We start from the raw sequence: 17097 nt of genomic DNA on the forward strand, positions 1-17097 counted from the left end.
ACAGCAGTAGGGGAGGACCCAGGGGGGCTGAGCCCCTCATATCTCGCAGATGAAGGGCAGCCGCCTCTTGCAGCGCACGCTCCTCCAGAGCCCATCTGGGGAGAGAAGAGGGGAGATCAGCCCATGGCCTGCCCACCAGCACCCCCACCCCCAGGGACCCCCTCCAGCCCCAGGGATAGCCCCCCAGGTACCTTATACCAGCCCCCAGTGTCATCTCCCCACCCTGAGCCCCTCAGCACCCTCCCCCCATCATGGGCAGGGGATACCCCAGCGCCCCCCTGACCCCCCCCCCGGAGCCCCCACTGACTGTTGGTGCAGAGGGCAGTGCAGAAGCGGCGGCCGGGCAGGGGGTGCCCCTGCACCCACCGGCTGTAATTCCAGGGGCTCCGGTCGGTCCAGTGGCAGTTTGGGAATGGGACCTGCCAGGGGAGAAAGGGTATGGGGACCCCCAGCACTGGGGGACAGTGGGGTGGGAATGGGACATCCAGGGTGGGCATTAGTGATACTGGGACAAGGCTGGAGCCCCCAGGTGGGCGCTAGGGTGGAGTTGTGGCTCTCTTGGTGGGCACTGAGAGCACTGGGAATGGGATCGGGGATCCCAGGTTGTGCACTGGGAGTCGTGGCATGGGGCTGGGGCACCCGGGGTGGGCACTGGGGACACTGGGAGGAGACAGGGTGCCCCGAGGCCAGGGTGGGGGGCACATGGCGGGGTCCTTACTGCAGGCTGGCTGACGGCACCAATCCAGACCAGGCCAGCATTGGTGCACCGGCGCGCCAGGAGCAGCAGGAAGGTGTTGGTGTGGGAATCGTGGATCGAGGCCAGGCGCCCGCGGAAGCGCCGGGCACAGATGCGCTGCAGGGACATGGCTGTCACGAGGGGCACCGGTGCCCCCACCCCGAGCCCCCTCCCAACCCACCCCACCCCATCCCACCTGGGCATGGCAGAAGCTCCGGCAGCGGGGGATGATGACGTAGCGGCAGGTGGCGGTGCCCGGCGTGCTGGGGACACCAGGTACCTGCTTGTCACTGCCCCCCCAGCACCTGCTGAACTCCTCAGGCATCTCCAGCTCTGTCACATCCTCCTCATCCTCCACCGCAGGGCTGGCAAGAGCTGGGGACACGGGCTGGGTCACCCTGGGATCAGGGATGTCCCCAGGATGTCCCTGGGGGCAGGTGGGGCTGTGGGGGGCACTCACCGGAGCGGCTGACGGGAACTGTGCCCAGCAGGGCCAGGGCAATCAGCAGGCAGGGCCGCATGGCACAGGGACACTGGAGACACCACTAGCACCCTTGGGGATCCCAGAGCGCCATCACTCTCAACCACCCTGGGGGCACCCCCATGCCACCCCCAGCATCACCATGTCCTCCCCATGTCCCCTCAGAAACACCCCATATCCCCACTGTCCCTCCGCCATCCCCGGTGCCACCCAATGCCCCGTTCCCTCTGCCACCCCCACAGACCCCAGCCCTCCTGTGCCCACCATGTGCCCAGTTCCTCACTTCCCACCCTTGGATCACTCCCTCCCCTGGCCATCCTGTGCCATTCTGTCCCCCACCATGCCCCCTCCACCTCTGGCACCCCAGACCCCCCAGTGGCAGACTCAGGAACCCCCAGCCCTGGCAGCTCTAGGCTGAGCCCACCCCCGTGTCCCTGTCTGCACTCCTCACCTGGGTCTTGGGGGGCTATGCCCACTGCCACCCTTATATTGGTGACAGGGACACGTTCCCCCAACCACAGCCTTGTGACATCCCCAACCACCAACTGTTGGGGACATGGTGGGGGACACCCCAGGAGGGCTCTGCCAGTGCCCTGCCCAGCCAGTGCCACAGCCTGGGCTGTGCTTGGTCCAGAGGGGAGGGGCTGTGGGGTTTGGGGTGCAGGGTGTGGGGAGGGGGCTGTGGGAGTTTGGGGTGCAGGTTGACAGTACAGGGGCTCAGGGAGGTTGGGGTGCAGGGGCTGGAGGGGTTGGGGTGCAGGGGTGCACAGGGCATGGCAATAAGGATTGGGGTGCAGAGTCCTCGGGGGGGCAGTGGGTGCTCAGCTGCAGGCCAGGGGCTGGTCAGGGGAATGGGAGATTATGGGGGGGCTTAAGGGGCTCTGTGGGCAAACGGCCAGGCCAGACCCAGGGGGCCACGGCCGTTGGAAAGGAAATGGCCCTTGGGCAAGCATGGCTGGCGGGAGATGGTATCAGCACCCCAACATCCCCTCTGCACCCCCAGCACCCCCACCCCAGTCCATGCTCCACCCCAAACGCCTGCCTTGCACCCCTCAAACTGGAGCAGCCCCCACCTCTGCCCCCCCAGCACCCACCCTCTGCCTTGGGCACCCCCAAACCTGCAGCCCCCCCTCCCTGGGGGCCAAGGACTCCCTCCCCCCGCAGTGTCACCCCAATGTCCCCATGGTGTCCCCAGGGCCAGGCTGGGTGGTGCAAGGTTGTGGTGGTGACATGTGGCTTTGTCCCCCATATAAGGGGGACAACGGGCAGAGCCCCCCAGACCGCAGGTGAGCAGCAGGGATGGGGACAGGGACATGGAGGAGGACATGGGAGTGGGCTCAGCCCCTGGCTGCTGGGGTGGGGACCAGGGGTGGGCATCCCTGAGGCTGGGACAAGGGTGTTGGGGGACACAGGGGTGTCAGGGATGCCAGGAGTACATGGGAGTGGCACAGGGGATGGTGGAGGGACAGTGGGGATATGGGGCACAGAGGGGCAGGATGGGGTGAGGGACACAAGGTGGAACTGGGGGTGGCAGTAGGACAGTGGGGACATGGGGGATGGCAGAAGGGCAACAGAGAGAACAGATTGTCACCAAGGGTGGCAGAGGGGCTCTGGACCATGGTGGGGGGTGACAGGGTGACAGGGCTGTGGCATCTCCAGAGGGTGCTGGTGGTGTCCCCAGTGTCCCTGCGTGTCCCGCTGCCATGTGGCCATGCCTGCTGCTCGCTCTCGCCCTGCTGGGCACTGTCCCTGCCAGCCACCATGGTGAGTGTCCCCCACACCCCTTCACCCTCCCAGGGACACCCTGGGGACACCCTCAGTCCCTGCCACCCCAGTGCCATGCCCGCACCGCCGGTGCCACACGCCTGGGGCTGGCGGTGGGTGGCACAGGGACCCCCCGTACCAACCCTCCCCCTGCTGTGCCTGCAGCCCCCCGCCAGCCCCAGGGGGTCCCCGCTGGTGACACCACCGAGCTGCGCTACGCCGTGGTGACGAGGCTGCGCACCTACTCGGGCGCCCAGGTGAGGGGACAGGGGGCGCAGGGGGTGCACCAGGCCGTGCCCGGGCCCAGGTGAGTGCCTGGTGCCAGCCCGTGCCCGTCCCACAGTGCTACTGCCAGGACGTGTACCGGGGCCAGCTGGCCTCCGTGCACAGCGCTGCCCGCAACCAGGAGCTGCAGAAACTGGCACGAACCTACCACATGGTCATCTCACCCTGGATTGGAGCTGTCACCAGCCGCAGGGTGAGGGCACTCTGGGGACAGGGGGCTGCCAAAGGGGTGCTGGGGATTGGCGAGGAGACCAGCTGGGGGCTGCTTTGGGGGGTGAGGGGCTGGGGCTGCTTTGTGTGGGACGAGCCTGGGGCTGGAGGCTGGGTTTTGGGGCATGAGGGGCTGGTTATTGGTTGCTGGGGCTGGTTTTTGGGGTCGAGGGGCTGGGTGGGGGTGGTGGGGGGCTCTTCCTGGGGACTGAGGTGTTGGCACAGCAGGCAGGGCAGTGGAAGTCCTCCTGGGAGGACTCCAGCGCCTGGAACTACGCGAACTGGGCGCCCCCACCCCTCCCCTTTACCTGCACCACCCTTGCGTCACGACGTCACCCAGCCACCGTGTCCAGGCTTGGGGAGCTGGGGTGGAGGCCAGGCACCGGGGCACGGAGGCATTGGGGGTGCTGTGGGGAGGGGAGCACAGGCTGCTGGGGCACTGGAGGAACATTGGGAGGGCGCTGTGGGGACGGGAGCACAGGCTGCTGGGGCACTGGAGGAACATTGGGAGGGCGCTGTGGGGACGGGAGCACAGGCTGCTGGGGCACTGGAGGAACATTGGGAGGGCGCTGTGGGGAGGGGGCTACAGGGCACTGGGTGAGCTGAGGGGAGCACCGAAGGCACTGGGAGGGGTTGCCAGGCACTGGGGGAGGCAAGGGGGGATATAGGGGGCACTGGAAGTGGGTGCAGGGTACTGAGGGGCCCTGGGAACCAGCCATGGCCCTGACACTGTCCTTGTCCCCAGATGGGCTCTGGCGAAGCCGCTTCTGCTTCCAGCTGCGCCCCTTCATCTGCCAGTACTGAGCCCCTGGCACTGCCATGGCAGCCCAGTTCCTTTCCCAGTAAAGCAGAGGAGTCCTGAGCTGTGTCTGTGTGCACCAGGGGCCTGGGGATGGGGCTTGGGGTCGAGGGGGCAGCACAGCAAGCAGAGGGGGCAGCAATGTTTATTATCCCCACCCCACTGGCGCAGCACCCCCAGGCTGGTACAAAAATGGTGTTCTGGGTGTGGGGCTCAGTGTGGGGTCTCGGCGTGGATCTCAGTGCTGGGGGGGGCTGCCAGGGGGGTGCCAGCCATGCCCAGCTCCTTGGCTCGCCGCTGGCACTCACGGGCCACCACCACAGGGCTGACAAAGGCCACCAGCACCATGGTGATGAGCCCCAAGTTCATCTGCCGAGGGGAAGAGTGTCAGGGCAGGGGTCGGGGGGGTGTGCCCCCATCCCCTGTATTAGGCCAGGACCTTTGTGGCAGCACCTCCATTTCCCCAGGAGCAGGACCCCCATTTCTCATGGCATAAGACCCCATCATTCCTGGGGGAAGGACTCCATCCCTCCCAGGGCAGCATCCCCATTTTCCCCATGTGGCAGGACCCCCATTTTCCCATGGGCAGGACCAGGATCCCCATTGTCCCAAGGGATGAGACCCCCATTTCCCCATGTGGCAAGCCCCCTTCCCTCCCAGGGCAGGACCTCCATTTCCCCATGGAGCTGCCCCCCAGTCCTCACTCAGGGGGCACACTCACATAGAAGGGGTCCCCCTGGAGCGGCCCCTGCACCAGGGCGACACAGGGGTACTGCAGCAGGGCCACCAGCGCTGACAGTGCCATGGCCAGCCCGTAGAGCTTCCCGAAGTGCTGCGGGGGAAACCTGCCAGGCACCCACGTCACCAACGGGCACCTCCTGGCACCCCCACCCTGGCACCCTCCTTAGCCCTGACACCTCCACTGTGTCACCTGCCACCCTCCAGTGCCACCGCCGTCCCCTGCCACCCAATGCTGACCATGCCGCCCTGGCTGTGCCCTGCCACACCCACAACGACAGTGCCACCGTGCCCTGCCACGCTGAGCCCTGCGCCCCCCGAGGCTGTCCCCAGTCACTCACGCGATGGCCAGGAAGGCGGCGTTGCCGCCGTACAGGAAGGAGCGGCTGATGACCTGCAGCACGAAGGTGCCGAACTGGGCGGGCAGGACAGGCACGGCGGCCAACACGGAGAACAGCAGGCACAGCGCCACCGTCACCACCAGCGACAGCACCGCCGACCGCAGGTCTGCCAGCGCGGCCAGGGTCCCTGTGGGCATGGGGGTCACGGCATGGGGACACGGCATCCCCCCATGTCCCTCCTGCTGGTGCCGCGGGCTCGGGCACGGTGGTGGCGGCAGCAATGAGGACACAGAGGACAGGGAGCACAGGACTGGGAGGGGTGTTACCCCCATAGCGTGGGTCAAGGAGTGGTTCTGCTTGGGGTGAAGGGCCGTGGGGGTGAATTACCCGCGGGGCATGGGGCTGGGGGCTCAGTTACCCTCGGGGCGGGGGCCCTTTCCCCGCTTGTGCCGGTCGAGGATGAGGCCGTTCCAGGGGGCACAGAGCACCCCGCAGAGCTGGGTGAAGGCAAAGGCGTTGGTGTACGTGCTCACTGCGGGGGGACAGCGTCAGGCGGGCAGGGCCAGCCCCGGGGGTCCCCGCCGTGTCCCCCCGCTGCCATGCCGTACCCAGGGCGTGGTCCCCGTGCGCCAGGTGCTCCAGCTGCGGGTTGAGGGTGCCGATGAACAGGTAATGGCGCAGCTGCATCACCGAGAGCCAGGCCACGTGCCAGGCGAAGAGCCACGAGCAGGCGCAGGCCCGGAACGGCGTCCCGGGGGCGTCCCCACCTGTGCAGGTGTCAGGGCGGGGCACATGCAGACACACACCCCCGCCAGGTCACACCCACACCCTGTCCCTGCCACCCACTGGGGCCTCACAGCCACCGGTATGACCCTGCCCATTCAGATATGTCACCGTGCCCACCCTCTGACCACGCCCACACGCTGCCAACCCAGCACTCCCTCATTTGCATATCCTTGCCGTCCTCCAGCCGCGCCCATCAACAGCCACGCCCATCCACCAGACGGCCACACCCATCTATTTGCATATGCATGATGCCCTCAACCAGGCCATGCACAGTCACGCCCCCTGGTCACAACCCTTATTTACATAGCACCGCCCACAGCCACGCCCACCCAAACAAGCCCCTCCCCAAAGATAAGCCCCACCCCACCGAGCAGATTCCCACTCTGGCACCTCGAGCTATGGGGGGCTCCAGGGGTGTCTCCTCGTGTCCGGCCTCTCCCGGCGTTTGCTTGTCCTTGTGCGCTCGGTAGGAGCGGGAACGGCCCCAGCACTGCAGCCTGCGGCAGCGCCTGTGTCACCCCGCGTCCACCTGCCCAGGGGACAGGACCCGCTGCCCGCAGGGTGGCACCCAGCCCCCGTCTCCCCAGGGCACAGGCAGCCCCCATACCCGTAGTCGTAGTCGGGGGGCAGCGGGTAGGGGATGCGGCTGCGCGGCATCAGGAAGAGGGTGCGCAGGAGGTGCCAGGCACTGCAGGCTGCCAGGAAGAGGAACATGGCCCGCAGGGACAGCCCCTGCTCGTACAGCAGCTGGGGACAAGGACGGAGTCAGGGACAGAGACACACTGCCAGCGGCCACCTGCTCAGGCCTCAGGTGCGTCCCCATATGTGACTCAGTGTGTCCCAGACTGTGTCCCCAATATGTCCGTAGATGTGACCCAGCTGTTCCCAGCTCTGTCCTTCCCTGCCACCACTGCCACGTCCCTTGTACCCACCTTGACGATGAGGAAGATGGCGGAGGAGGAGTCGAAGGCCCCGTTGTAGAGGGTGATGATGATGGAGCGGTAGTTCCCAAACAGGTTCCCCACCTGGCACCAAGAGACCCCTGTGTGCCATCAGAGCCCTCCCGTGCCACGCAGGGTGGGTGTTGGGCAGGTGGCCACCACGTGAGTGTCAGGGTGCAGGGGGAACCCACCTGCATGTTGGTGAGGATGAGGAGGATGCCACCCACCGACAGCATGGACATGGCCGGGAAGAGCAGCACCGCCAGCTCTGGGGACACAGGGGTCAGTGGGGACAGGGGTTACCAAAGAGATCCCCCCAGGGCTGGGGACACCCTGGCCACAGGGTCTTACCTGGGGTGGAGAAGGCGACGAGCAGGGTCCCGCCAGTGTAGAGGGAGCTAAAGGGGACAGCAGTGACACGTGGGGACAGGAATCACAGGTGATTGCCCTCCCCCAGCCCTTTGGGAGCCAGGCCACCGGAATGACGCCCATTCTCAGCAGCCTCAGCCGTGTCCCCCGTGTCCCCTGGTGCAGGGCTCACATGGCGATGAGGCGCGCGGCCGTGGTGCCGAAGCGGTCGAAGACGACGCCCATGGGGAAGGTCATGAAGTTGTTCATGAAGGAGCCGATGGTGAAGACCAGGGAGAACTGCTCATCCTGCCCACTGCAGTCTGGGAACGGCCACAAGTGGGGCATGGGGACACGGAGACATGGGCATGGGGACACCGGGAATACCACGGGTGTGGGGACGCAGGCACCCAGGGACACGGGTCAGTGGAGATGCAGGGGACACTGGGCATGTGGGGACACCACGGACATGATGGTACTGGAGACATGGACTGGGGGACAGCAGGCACACAGGCTTGGGGACAGCAGGGACACAGCAGGGCATCAGGACACCGCAGACAGCAAAGACACAGGCACAGTGGGGACATGGGACAGCTCGGGGCATTGGGACAGCAGGGTCACGAGTCAGGGGACCATGGGGACACGGGGCCGGGTCCATACCAGACCCCAGGGTGAGGTTGGGGCCGGGGGTGGCGGAGGGCTGGCACAGCCCCTCGAAGTAGCCCAGGTCCTTGAGGACGAAGACAAGGGAGGCCCAGCCGAAGATGATGCCGCAGAAGGCGCCGCACTCCAGCAGCCCCGACAGGAGCGTCCCCAGGCGCTTGGCCAGCCCCGCGCCCCCCGCCATGGCCCCTGCCCAGGCGGCCACGGGCCTGGCACCAGCCTGGGGCGTCTGCACCAAGCCTGTGGGTCACAAAGGGCAGGCATCACACCGTGCTGGCACCCACCAGGGGTACAGGGACACCTGGGTGCGCAGGGGTACCTGGGCAAAGGGCACCATGGCCCCGGCTCTGCCCCTTGTCCCTGGCCACAGCGGCTGGCACCAGTGTCCCCCCATGTGCCAGGGTGCAGGGCAGGGCCCGGCAGCAGCCAGGGCTCGCACATGTGGGGACAGCTGGTGACATGTGGCACACGGCCATTGACAGACACACACACACAGATTTATGGGCACACACACAGCTGTCCACAGACACACACACAGGTTTACAGGGGCACACACAGATTTATGGGCACACACACACATTTGCAAGCACACACAGAGCTGTTTGCAGGCACACACACAGCTTTGCAGGCATGCACACCTGCACCGTGCCTGCTGACTGCCGTCCTGCACCCCTCACCCCCCTGCACGAGGCCAGGCCCTCCTGCTGTCACTGTCACCTTCACCGCTGCCCTGCAGTCTGACCCTGGCAGTGTGGCTGGGACACACCTCCACACCCCCAGCGACTCCCCCCTCATCTCCCAGGAGCGCACTCGGGTCCCCCGGGCTGCCGGTCCCCGATAGTGCCTCAGGCTCCCTGACAGCCCCTCGGGCCCCCCAGTGGGGGCTTGGGCCCCTCACTGTGCCAGGAGCCCCCTGTGCTGTCCCTCTTGCCCCGAGCCAGCCTTGCCCAGGGCCTGGCACAACCCTGGGGACGCTGGCACGCTGCCTGGCACCCTGGTGTGAGCACTGGGGACACCACAACAACACAGCTCACCCCAGGGACACCAGCACCCTGCTGGGGACCTGGCACGGCCCTTGGGAAACTGGCACTCCTCCTGGTGATGCTGTCACAGCCCCTGGGGACATTGGCACCCCCTCAGGGACACCAACACACCCTCCCCCCCAGGGCCTGGCACAGTGCTTGGGAATCTGGGACAATCCCTGGAGATGCTGGCACAGGGACACGGGCACGCTGCAGGGGACAGTGACACACCCCCAGGGCCCCAGCACAGCCCCTGGAGCCCTCCCTTGGGGACACTGGCACAGCCCTCAGGGACACTGTCACACCTCTGGGACCCTGCCACTCCCTGGGGGATCCTGTCATGTCCCCAGGAATCCCCTCACTCTGCTGGGGACTGTGACACGTCTCCTGGGGACGCTGCTGCCCCAAGCACTGCACTGCACTGGGGGCTGTCACCGTGCTGGAGCTAACAACAGGTCACCCCACAAAGCAGCTGGGACTCCCCTGTGACCCACAGCCGGGTGCCCAGGGCACCAAAGCCACGTCACCCCCCGCTCACTGTCCTGCGTGTCCCCCCTCAGCCATACACAGAGCCTGGCTGTGCTGCACCGAGCCGCTGTCCCCGTGTCACTGCCCAGGGCCTGTCGCTGTCCCGCGATAATGAGGGTAATGAGCCTCATTACAGCGACCAGCAGCTAAAGATTAACCTGCACAGAGCCGGGGAAGGGGGGCCGGCCCGGGGGGACCTGTACTGTTCTTAGCCACGGAGGCGGTTAAAAATAGCACCGGCAGGGGCTGCGACAGCAGCTGGGGGGCACCGGGGCTCCCTGACACGTGGGGGTCACTGCCTGGGGCACCCCGAGCCACTCATGTGGGTGCCAGCCCCTGGGCCGGACTGGGCTGTCCCTGCCAGCCACACGGCTGTGTCCCACAGCAGTGACCCCCATACTGGTGAGAGCCCCCCGGGCTGGTGAGCCCTCCAGAGGGAGCGGGAGGCTCCGGCTCCGCTCAGCATCAGTGACTCTGTCCCCTCTGTCCCTGCCGAGTCCCCCCAGCTCCCCCCGGGCCGAGAAGGGGCAGGGGGGTGTCACAGAACCCCTGGGGGCTGCCCTAGGGCTGGGCGCCCCTCCCCGCCCGCTGCCCCTGCGGGATGCGGTGTCCTGGGGCGGGCACTGCCCGCGGCCCCCGGAGCAGGGGCAGCCCCGGCCGCGGGGACTTGGCCCGCACACGTGTGGCGGGGACACACGCGTGTCCCGGGGGTGGGCAGCCGTGGGGCTCCGCCGTGCCGGCCCCCCGAGCCTCCCCCACGGCCCCGGGGCCGACGCGGCTCCGCCACGCGTACCCCGGCACTGCCCCGGACACCCCGGACACCCCGGACACCCCGGACACCCCGGACACCAGCACCGCGCCCACGCCGAGCCCAGCCCCGCAGGCCACGGGGCCAGGGCCCTCGGTCCTTCCGCATCCTCCCATCCCGGTCACAACCCCCTCCCGCCGCCGCTCCGTGTCCATCCGGGCCCCTCCGCGCCCCGCGGCTCCTCCCGCCGCATCCCCGCGCCGCTCACCCGCCTCCCGCCCGGCCCGGCGGGGAGGGGACCGGGCTCTCCCCGCCCCGGCGCTCCCGGTGCTCCCGGCGCTCTCGGTGCCCCCGATGCCGCGGCCCCTCCCGCGCCCCCCTCACGGCGGGCGGAGCTGCCGGGCCTGGCCGGGCCCCGCCCCCGCCCCCGGTTGTTCGGGGGGGCGCGGGAGGTGGCCTCGGTGGAGGCCCGGTCACCCGTGGGTCCGCCCAGGAGGGGCCGTCCCGGCACGGAGCCGTTCCCCGGCGCCGCCCGCACGCCCCTCGGCGCGTCCAGGTGTGACAGCTCACCTGCCGCTCCCAAGGTGCGCTCCCGGCGGCGCCACCCTCGGGCCACCCTTGGATCGCCCTTCTGGTCACTCTTGGGCCACTTCTCAGGGATGCTTGGGTCACCCCTCAGGCCATTCCTGGACACCCCAGGACTACCCTTGGGCTATCCCTGGGCCCCTGGCGCTGTGCCATCCCAGAGCCATTCCCATGCCACCCCGCTGTGTTGTGCTGTGTCCCCTGGCTGTCCCTGGTCCCCCACCCGCTGCCTTCGCCCCGCCCAGGACACTGCTGTCCCTCCTGTCACCGTCCCCTCCACATCCTCTCCTCTGTCCCTCTGTCCATCCACCCGTGCTTGCAGCCACCCGGTTTGTCCCCACCTGTCCCCACTGCTGCAGCCTCTCATCTGCTCTGCCAGCTGCCCTTCTGTCTGTTCATCACCCGTCCATCTGTCCATCACCCATCCATCTGTCTGTCACCCATCCATCTGTCCATCATCGGTCTGTCTGTCACCTGTTCATCTGTCCCCCTCTAATCACAACTCTATCCATCCCCATCCATCTGTGCCACAACCATCCAGCTGCCCTTCCTGCCCTTCTCTCCACCTGCCCATTACCTGCCCTTCCCTCCACCTGTCCATCTGTCTGTCCTCCCCATCCTTCACCCATCTCTCCATTCGTCCACCCCATCTCCAGATGTTCTCCGTGCATGTCTGTCTATCTGTCCTCCTCTCCTTATGTCCACCTGTCCATCAATCCATCCTCCACCTCTCTGTCCACCCATCTGTCCCCTCCTTCCATCCATCCTCCACCGTCCGTCCATCCGTCCGTCCGTCGCCTCCCTACCCACCCTGTCCCAGCTCCCCAGTGGGTGGGCCCCAGCACCCAGAGCAGCCCCCCCGGCGGGCTCCCCCTCCCCGTTCCCGACCGGCGCTGTCCGGCCGGGGGCTCGGCACCGGGCTGGGGGCACGGGCGGGGGGAGCGGATGGCGGCCCCTGAGTCAGCCCCGCGCCGCCCACGCCCCCTCCCACGGCTGCCGCCGCACCAGCTTGTGGCATTTCGCTCGCCGGAGACGGCGCCGCAAACACGCGCCGGTGCCAGCCGGTGCCGGTGCCGCCGCAGCCCGCGCGGCCACGCGTGTCCCCCACGCGCGGCACCGCCGCGAGGCCCGCGCGTCCCGCACCGCCGCCACCCGCTCTGCCCCGGGCCGGGCGGCGCCGCGGCGGCACCACGGACAGCGCCGGTCCGGCACCGCGAACAGCGCCGCGGTCCCGCGTGGGTGCGGACCGCCGCCCCCCGCGCCCTCCCGGCGGCTCGCGGGGTGCGGGGCTCCCGGTCCCGCCGCGCCCACCCCGGGGACAGCCCCCGCGGGGTCCCGCCGTCCACGGGGGCACCAAAGCCCGGCGCCGGTGCGGGGATCGTGGGACAGAGGGAGGGACGGACGGACGGACAGACGGACGGACGGACGGAGACCACCCTCCGTGTCCCGCGGTCACAGCTGCCCACGCGAGCCCCGCGCCCTTTCCCCGTGGGGGGAGCCCATCACACGCTGTGTCCCCGTTGGGGGTCCCCCTCCTGAGTCCCGCAGGGCGTGGCCCCCGTGGGCGCCCGCAGCGCGTCCCCCGCTGTCCCCCCCTGTCCCCCCTGTCGCCGCTGTCCCCGCCGGGAGTCCCTGTGCCCACCCTGTCCCGCCTGGGGCGGGCCAGCCCGGGAAGGGTTAAACGGCGGGGCCGGCGCGGGGGGCGGAGCGGCCGCCCCGGGATAAGGCGCGGCGCGGGGAGGGCTCAGCCCCACGGAGCCGCGGGCAGCGCCGCGCCGAGCCCACCCGTGCCCGAGCCCGAGCCCACCCGTGCCATGCCCCGGGGCGGCGGCGGCTGCTGCTCCCGGCGGCGCGGCGGGGGCGAAGGGGGCGAGCAGCCCCCCGGCACCGGCCATGACCCCGCGGGTGGGCAGCGCCTGAGCGGCCGCCCCGCCATGCGGCCCCCACGGCTCGGGACCTGCCCCAGGTAGGCGCGGGGTCGGGCGGGGTCCCGCGGGTGTCGGGCGGACCCTGGGGTGCCACCCGGAGACCTCGGTCCCGGCTCGGGGCGCCCCGCGGCGCTCGGGGTGCGGGCGCCCCGGGGTGAGTGGGGAGCCCCCGGTGCGCGGGGACCCCGCGGCCGCCCCGGAACGCGCGGCCCGGAGCGGGGGCGCAGTCCCGGGGCACCCCAGGTTGAGTCCCCCCGCGACCCCCGGCGCGAGGGTGCCCCCCGACCCACGAGGCGCCTGCTGCCAGCCCAGCCCGAGGTGTGGCTGTCTCACGACCCGCGGCGTGGCCGGTGCCACCCTGAGACCCCCAGCCCGGCGTGGCAGTGCCCCATGACACGTGGGTACTCGCTGCCATCCCGGGCCCCCCAGGGCAGCCCCACGAACCCCGGCACGCCCTGTGCAGCACCGGCGTGCACAGCCCGGCTTCTGGTGCTCCACGATCCACGGGGTACCCGGTGCCACCCCGAGAGCCCCAGCCCGGAGTGTGGGTACCCCACGATGCCCAGCGGGGTGTGCCTCGCGACTCGGGGGGTACGTGGTGCCACCCCTGGAGCCCCAGCGCGGCGTGGAGACGCCCCGCAGTTCCCCGAGTGGCACCGCGGGGAGCCGGGAGCGCCCGGGTCACGCCGCGGGTGGGTGCCGCGGGTCTGTGGGGTACCCGCAACTACCGGGGTGGGGGGGGGTGGCACCCGGGGGGGGGAAGCTGAGAACCGGTGACTTCAGCTCCCAACTGAGTCAGCCCGCGGCGTGGGGGAGTGACAGATGGGACGCGGGTGGGGGGCGCACGCCGGCACGGGGCGCCGGGGAAGGGGGGCGGCGCTGAGCAGATGCGCCGGACGCCTCCGTGGGTGGCTGGGGGGTGGGTACCCCCCCAACTCGCGGAGCACCGGCAGAGGGGAAGGGAGGGAAGGGGGCGGTGGGACCCCTCGGTGCATCTCCGGTGTGACCTCCGGTGCACCGGAGGGTCCAACCGCCCCCCTCCTTCCTCTCCCCTCCCCCGGCAGCGGCGACTGGGCGCATCCACGCATCCCCGGGCGTGGATCCAGGCCGCCGGGCTGAATTATGGATGAAGCTCTCGGGTTGCAGCCTGAGGGGGGGATGGACACGGGTGGGGGGGGGAGAAGGGGGGATGCTGAACACCCGGAGCGGCGGCGCGTGTCGTCAGCCCGCGCCCACGCGTGCCCCGCCCCACACGTGGCCGCGGCACGCGCGCACGTGGCACCGCCCCGTTTGGGGAGGGGGCGCAGACCCCCCAGAGTGGGGTGAGGGGGGTCCCAGGGGTCTGTGACCCTGTGAGGGGTTCTGGTGGACCGTGGGGCGGGCACGGTCCCGCGGGAGTGTGGGCACGGCAGGGAGGGTCAGGGAGTTTTGGGGGTCCCTGAGGAGCGTGGCCCCAGTGGCAGGAGCAGCCCCAGAAGGTCGCAGGTGCACAGCCGCTTTTTGGGGTGCCCGGCCTTGGTGCTGTGCAGCAGCACAGCCCTGGGGGGGTCTCTGGGGACCACAGTCCTAGGGGCTGATGTGGGTCTGGGGGCTGCAAGGGGCGCTCAGTGCTATGGGGTGTCGTGACCTTGGGATTCTCCTAGGGGCCTGTGTCCTAGGGATCTCCTAGGGGACCATGGCTGTGTGGGTGGGCATGGCCTTGGGGGGTCCCTGGGGAGGAGACATGGCCCTCAGGGGCCTCCTGGGGGCCATGCTCCTGTGGGTGGGCTCAGTCCCCTCCCTTGGGGAGGGGGTGTGTGATCACTCCCTACGGGGTGGTGATGACCTTGGCATTCTCCTGGGGAACCGTGGCCCTGTGGAGCTGGCATGGCTTTGGAGGGCTTCTAGGAGTGCCCAGCCCTATGGGGTTGTCATGACCTTGGGGTTCTCCTGGGCAACCTCGGCCCTAAGGGTGGGTTCAGTCCTGGGGGCCTCCTTGGGGTGCCCAACCCTATGGAATGTACAGGACCTTGGGACTCTCCTAAGGAACCACGGCTTGACGGGGTGGGCACGGCCCCGGGGGGCTCCCAGAGCTGTCCATGGCCCCCGGCACGTTCCTGGAGGGCCGCGGCCAGGCGGGTGGGCACGGCCCGGGGAGGGCACAGCTCTGCGGGCTGCGGCGGCCGGGGGCTGCGGGGGGGCGGGCGGCGCGGGGGTCGGGGACGCGGGTGCCCCGCGCTGACGCCCGCTGTGCCCTCAGGCGGGCGCCCGGCGGCCCTGCTGCTGCTGGCGGCGCTGGTGTGGGTGCCCGGCGGGGCTCCCGCCTGCCCCGCGCTCTGCACCTGCTACGTCTCGCCGCCCACCGTCAGCTGCCAGGCCAACAACTTCTCCTCGGTGCCCGCGGGGCTCCCGCCCGGCGCCCGCCGCCTCTTCCTGCAGAACAACGTCATCGGGGCGCTGCGGGCGGGCACCTTCGGGCCCAGCACCGTCACCCTCTGGCTCTACTCCAACAACATCTCCTCCATCCAGCCGGGCACCTTCCGCCACCTGCCCGCCCTGGAGGAGCTCGACCTGGGTGACAACCCGCACCTCCGCGTCCTGGCCCCCGACACCTTCCACGGCCTCCACCGCCTCCAGGCCCTGCACCTGTACCGGTGCCGGCTGGCCAACCTGCCCAGCGGCATCTTCCGCGGCCTCCGCAGCCTCCAGTACCTCTACCTGCAGGAGAACGGGCTGCTCTACCTCCAGGTGGGTGAGCAGGGGGGCTGGGCGATGCCTCCAGGGCACAGTGGGGGGACTGGGTGATGGTGACAAGCCGTGGAGACGGGATGTGGGACAAGGGTGGTGCTGACACGGCCAGAATGCAGGGCAGGGACAGGAGATGCTGAGGGAGCAGGGTGATGGCCGTGGGGCAGGACCATGGGTCACCCCAGCATGGCAGGGACATGGGACAAGGTCTCGCACGATGCTCACGGAGCAGGGACACAGGAGAGGGCGACAGGCGATGCTGGCAGGACTGGGCCCCATGGCAGGGCTCTGTGGGGCCCACACCATTGTCTCTCCAGCTGATGCCCACCAGGCAGGGCCACAGAGCAGCACAGTGGGCCCCCACCCCACGCCCACCCCTCTCCCATTCCTCGCAGGACGATCTGTTTGCCGACCTGGCCAACCTGAGCCACCTCTTCCTGCACGGCAACCGGCTGCGGGCGCTGTCGGAGGGCGTCTTCCGGGGGCTCTCGAGCCTGGACCGCCTGCTGCTGCACGCCAACCGGCTGGCAGCCATCCACCGCCGCGCCTTCGGGGGGCTGGCGCGCCTCACCATCCTCTACCTGTTCAACAACAGCCTGGTGGCCCTGCCCGGGGACCCGCTGGCTGCGCTGCCCTCGCTGCAGTTCCTGCGCCTCAATGCCAACCCCTGGGCCTGCGACTGCCGTGCGCGCCCGCTCTGGGCCTGGTTCCGCCCGCCGCAGCGTCTCCAGCTTCGCCGGTGCCGTCGCGCCAGCCCCCGCACCGCCGCGGCACCGACCTGCGCCACCTGCGCCCCACGACCGGCGCCTGCCCGGGGCGACGACGGCGACGACGACGAGATGGAAGATGGCAACGGCAGCAACGGAGTGGCGGTGATGGGCACCCCGGGGCGCGCTGGGTCGCCCGGCACCCTCCCGGCCGCGCCGCCCTCCGCCTTCTACCGCGACGGGCTGCCCCCACGACCTGCGGGGACCCCAGCCCCGGCCGCCCCCGTCCGTGACTCCCGCGGGCCCCCCGAGGACGCCAGCTGCCCCCACGACCCCTGCGCCCCCATGGCCGCCGCCGCGCCCCGACGGCCCCCCGCCCTCCTGCCCCTCCTGGCTCTGATCCTGCCCCGACTCTGAGCCCCCCTCGGCGCCCACGGGGGTCCCGGCTCCTCGGGGCGCCCGTGCCCCCCTTCTCCCCAGGGGAGGCCTCAAGAACTGTGGGGAACAGCCGGCGGAGGGGGGGGGCGCAGGATGCAGAAGGGGGTCCCCTCCCATCCTGAGCGGGAAAACCCCCCAACAGGAACCAAAAGGTGGGAAATTATTTATTAAAAATGGTCTTATTTTGGGAGAGCGGGGCCTGGCTGCTGTGGGTGGGCCACTGTCGATCCAGGTCACCGCCTGCCGCTCCTGAAATATTGATGGGAGCCGCGGGTGGCAGGGCAGCGAGGCGTGCAGGGCGCTGCAGGGGGGACGGACGGAC

General features: G+C 69.7%; 3 protein-coding genes across 3 annotated transcripts; 2 read left to right on the forward strand and 1 right to left on the reverse strand.

Moving 5' to 3' along the window:
- The first annotated feature begins 2391 nt into the window (after positions 1-2391).
- PRG2 (proteoglycan 2, pro eosinophil major basic protein) lies at positions 2392-4280 on the forward strand. Its single transcript, XM_030948998.1, has 6 exons — positions 2392-2503; positions 2877-2981; positions 3108-3238; positions 3325-3459; positions 3705-3807; positions 4222-4280. The coding sequence occupies exons 1-6, from the start codon at positions 2392-2394 to the stop codon at positions 4278-4280; spliced, it is 645 nt and encodes a 214-aa protein (XP_030804858.1).
- A 127-nt stretch (positions 4281-4407) lies between these two features.
- Positions 4408-10749, reverse strand: SLC43A3 (solute carrier family 43 member 3). Its single transcript, XM_030949738.1, has 13 exons — positions 10659-10749; positions 8090-8332; positions 7623-7752; positions 7433-7479; positions 7273-7349; positions 7073-7165; positions 6748-6887; positions 6531-6637; positions 5963-6121; positions 5773-5886; positions 5355-5541; positions 4997-5120; positions 4408-4644 (listed from the first exon to the last, which is right to left on the reverse strand). The coding sequence occupies exons 2-13, from the start codon at positions 8274-8276 to the stop codon at positions 4489-4491; spliced, it is 1521 nt and encodes a 506-aa protein (XP_030805598.1). The 5' UTR covers positions 8277-8332; positions 10659-10749; the 3' UTR covers positions 4408-4488.
- Positions 10750-11920: 1171 nt separating this feature from the next.
- RTN4RL2 (reticulon 4 receptor like 2) lies at positions 11921-16754 on the forward strand. Its single transcript, XM_030948999.1, is given in 5 exon segments — positions 11921-12344; positions 15143-15630; positions 16026-16343; positions 16346-16443; positions 16445-16754. Coding segments are annotated over 5 exon segments (1638 nt in total).
- The last annotated feature ends 343 nt before the right edge of the window (positions 16755-17097 follow it).

Source organism: Camarhynchus parvulus, chromosome 5, assembly GCF_901933205.1.
Source record: "Camarhynchus parvulus chromosome 5, STF_HiC, whole genome shotgun sequence".
NCBI lineage: Eukaryota > Metazoa > Chordata > Aves > Passeriformes > Thraupidae > Camarhynchus > Camarhynchus parvulus.

Bases quoted from the DNA above. Each gene is read 5' to 3' on its own strand.
- PRG2 (XM_030948998.1), top strand. From the start codon at position 2,392: ATGTCCCCATGGTGTCCCCAGGGCCAGGCTGGGTGGTGCAAGGTTGTG. The intron at 2,504-2,876 runs GTGAGCAGCAGG...TGGCATCTCCAG, and splicing joins CAGAGCCCCCCAGACCGCAG to AGGGTGCTGGTGGTGTCCCC. The intron at 3,239-3,324 runs GTGAGGGGACAG...CCCGTCCCACAG, and splicing joins GCACCTACTCGGGCGCCCAG to TGCTACTGCCAGGACGTGTA.
- SLC43A3 (XM_030949738.1), bottom strand. From the start codon at position 8,276: ATGGCGGGGGGCGCGGGGCTGGCCAAGCGCCTGGGGACGCTCCTGTCG. The intron at 6,888-7,072 runs GTGGGTACAAGG...CCTTGTCCCCAG, and splicing joins CCATCTTCCTCATCGTCAAG to CTGCTGTACGAGCAGGGGCT. The intron at 5,887-5,962 runs GTACGGCATGGC...GTCCCCCCGCAG, and splicing joins GCACGGGGACCACGCCCTGG to TGAGCACGTACACCAACGCC.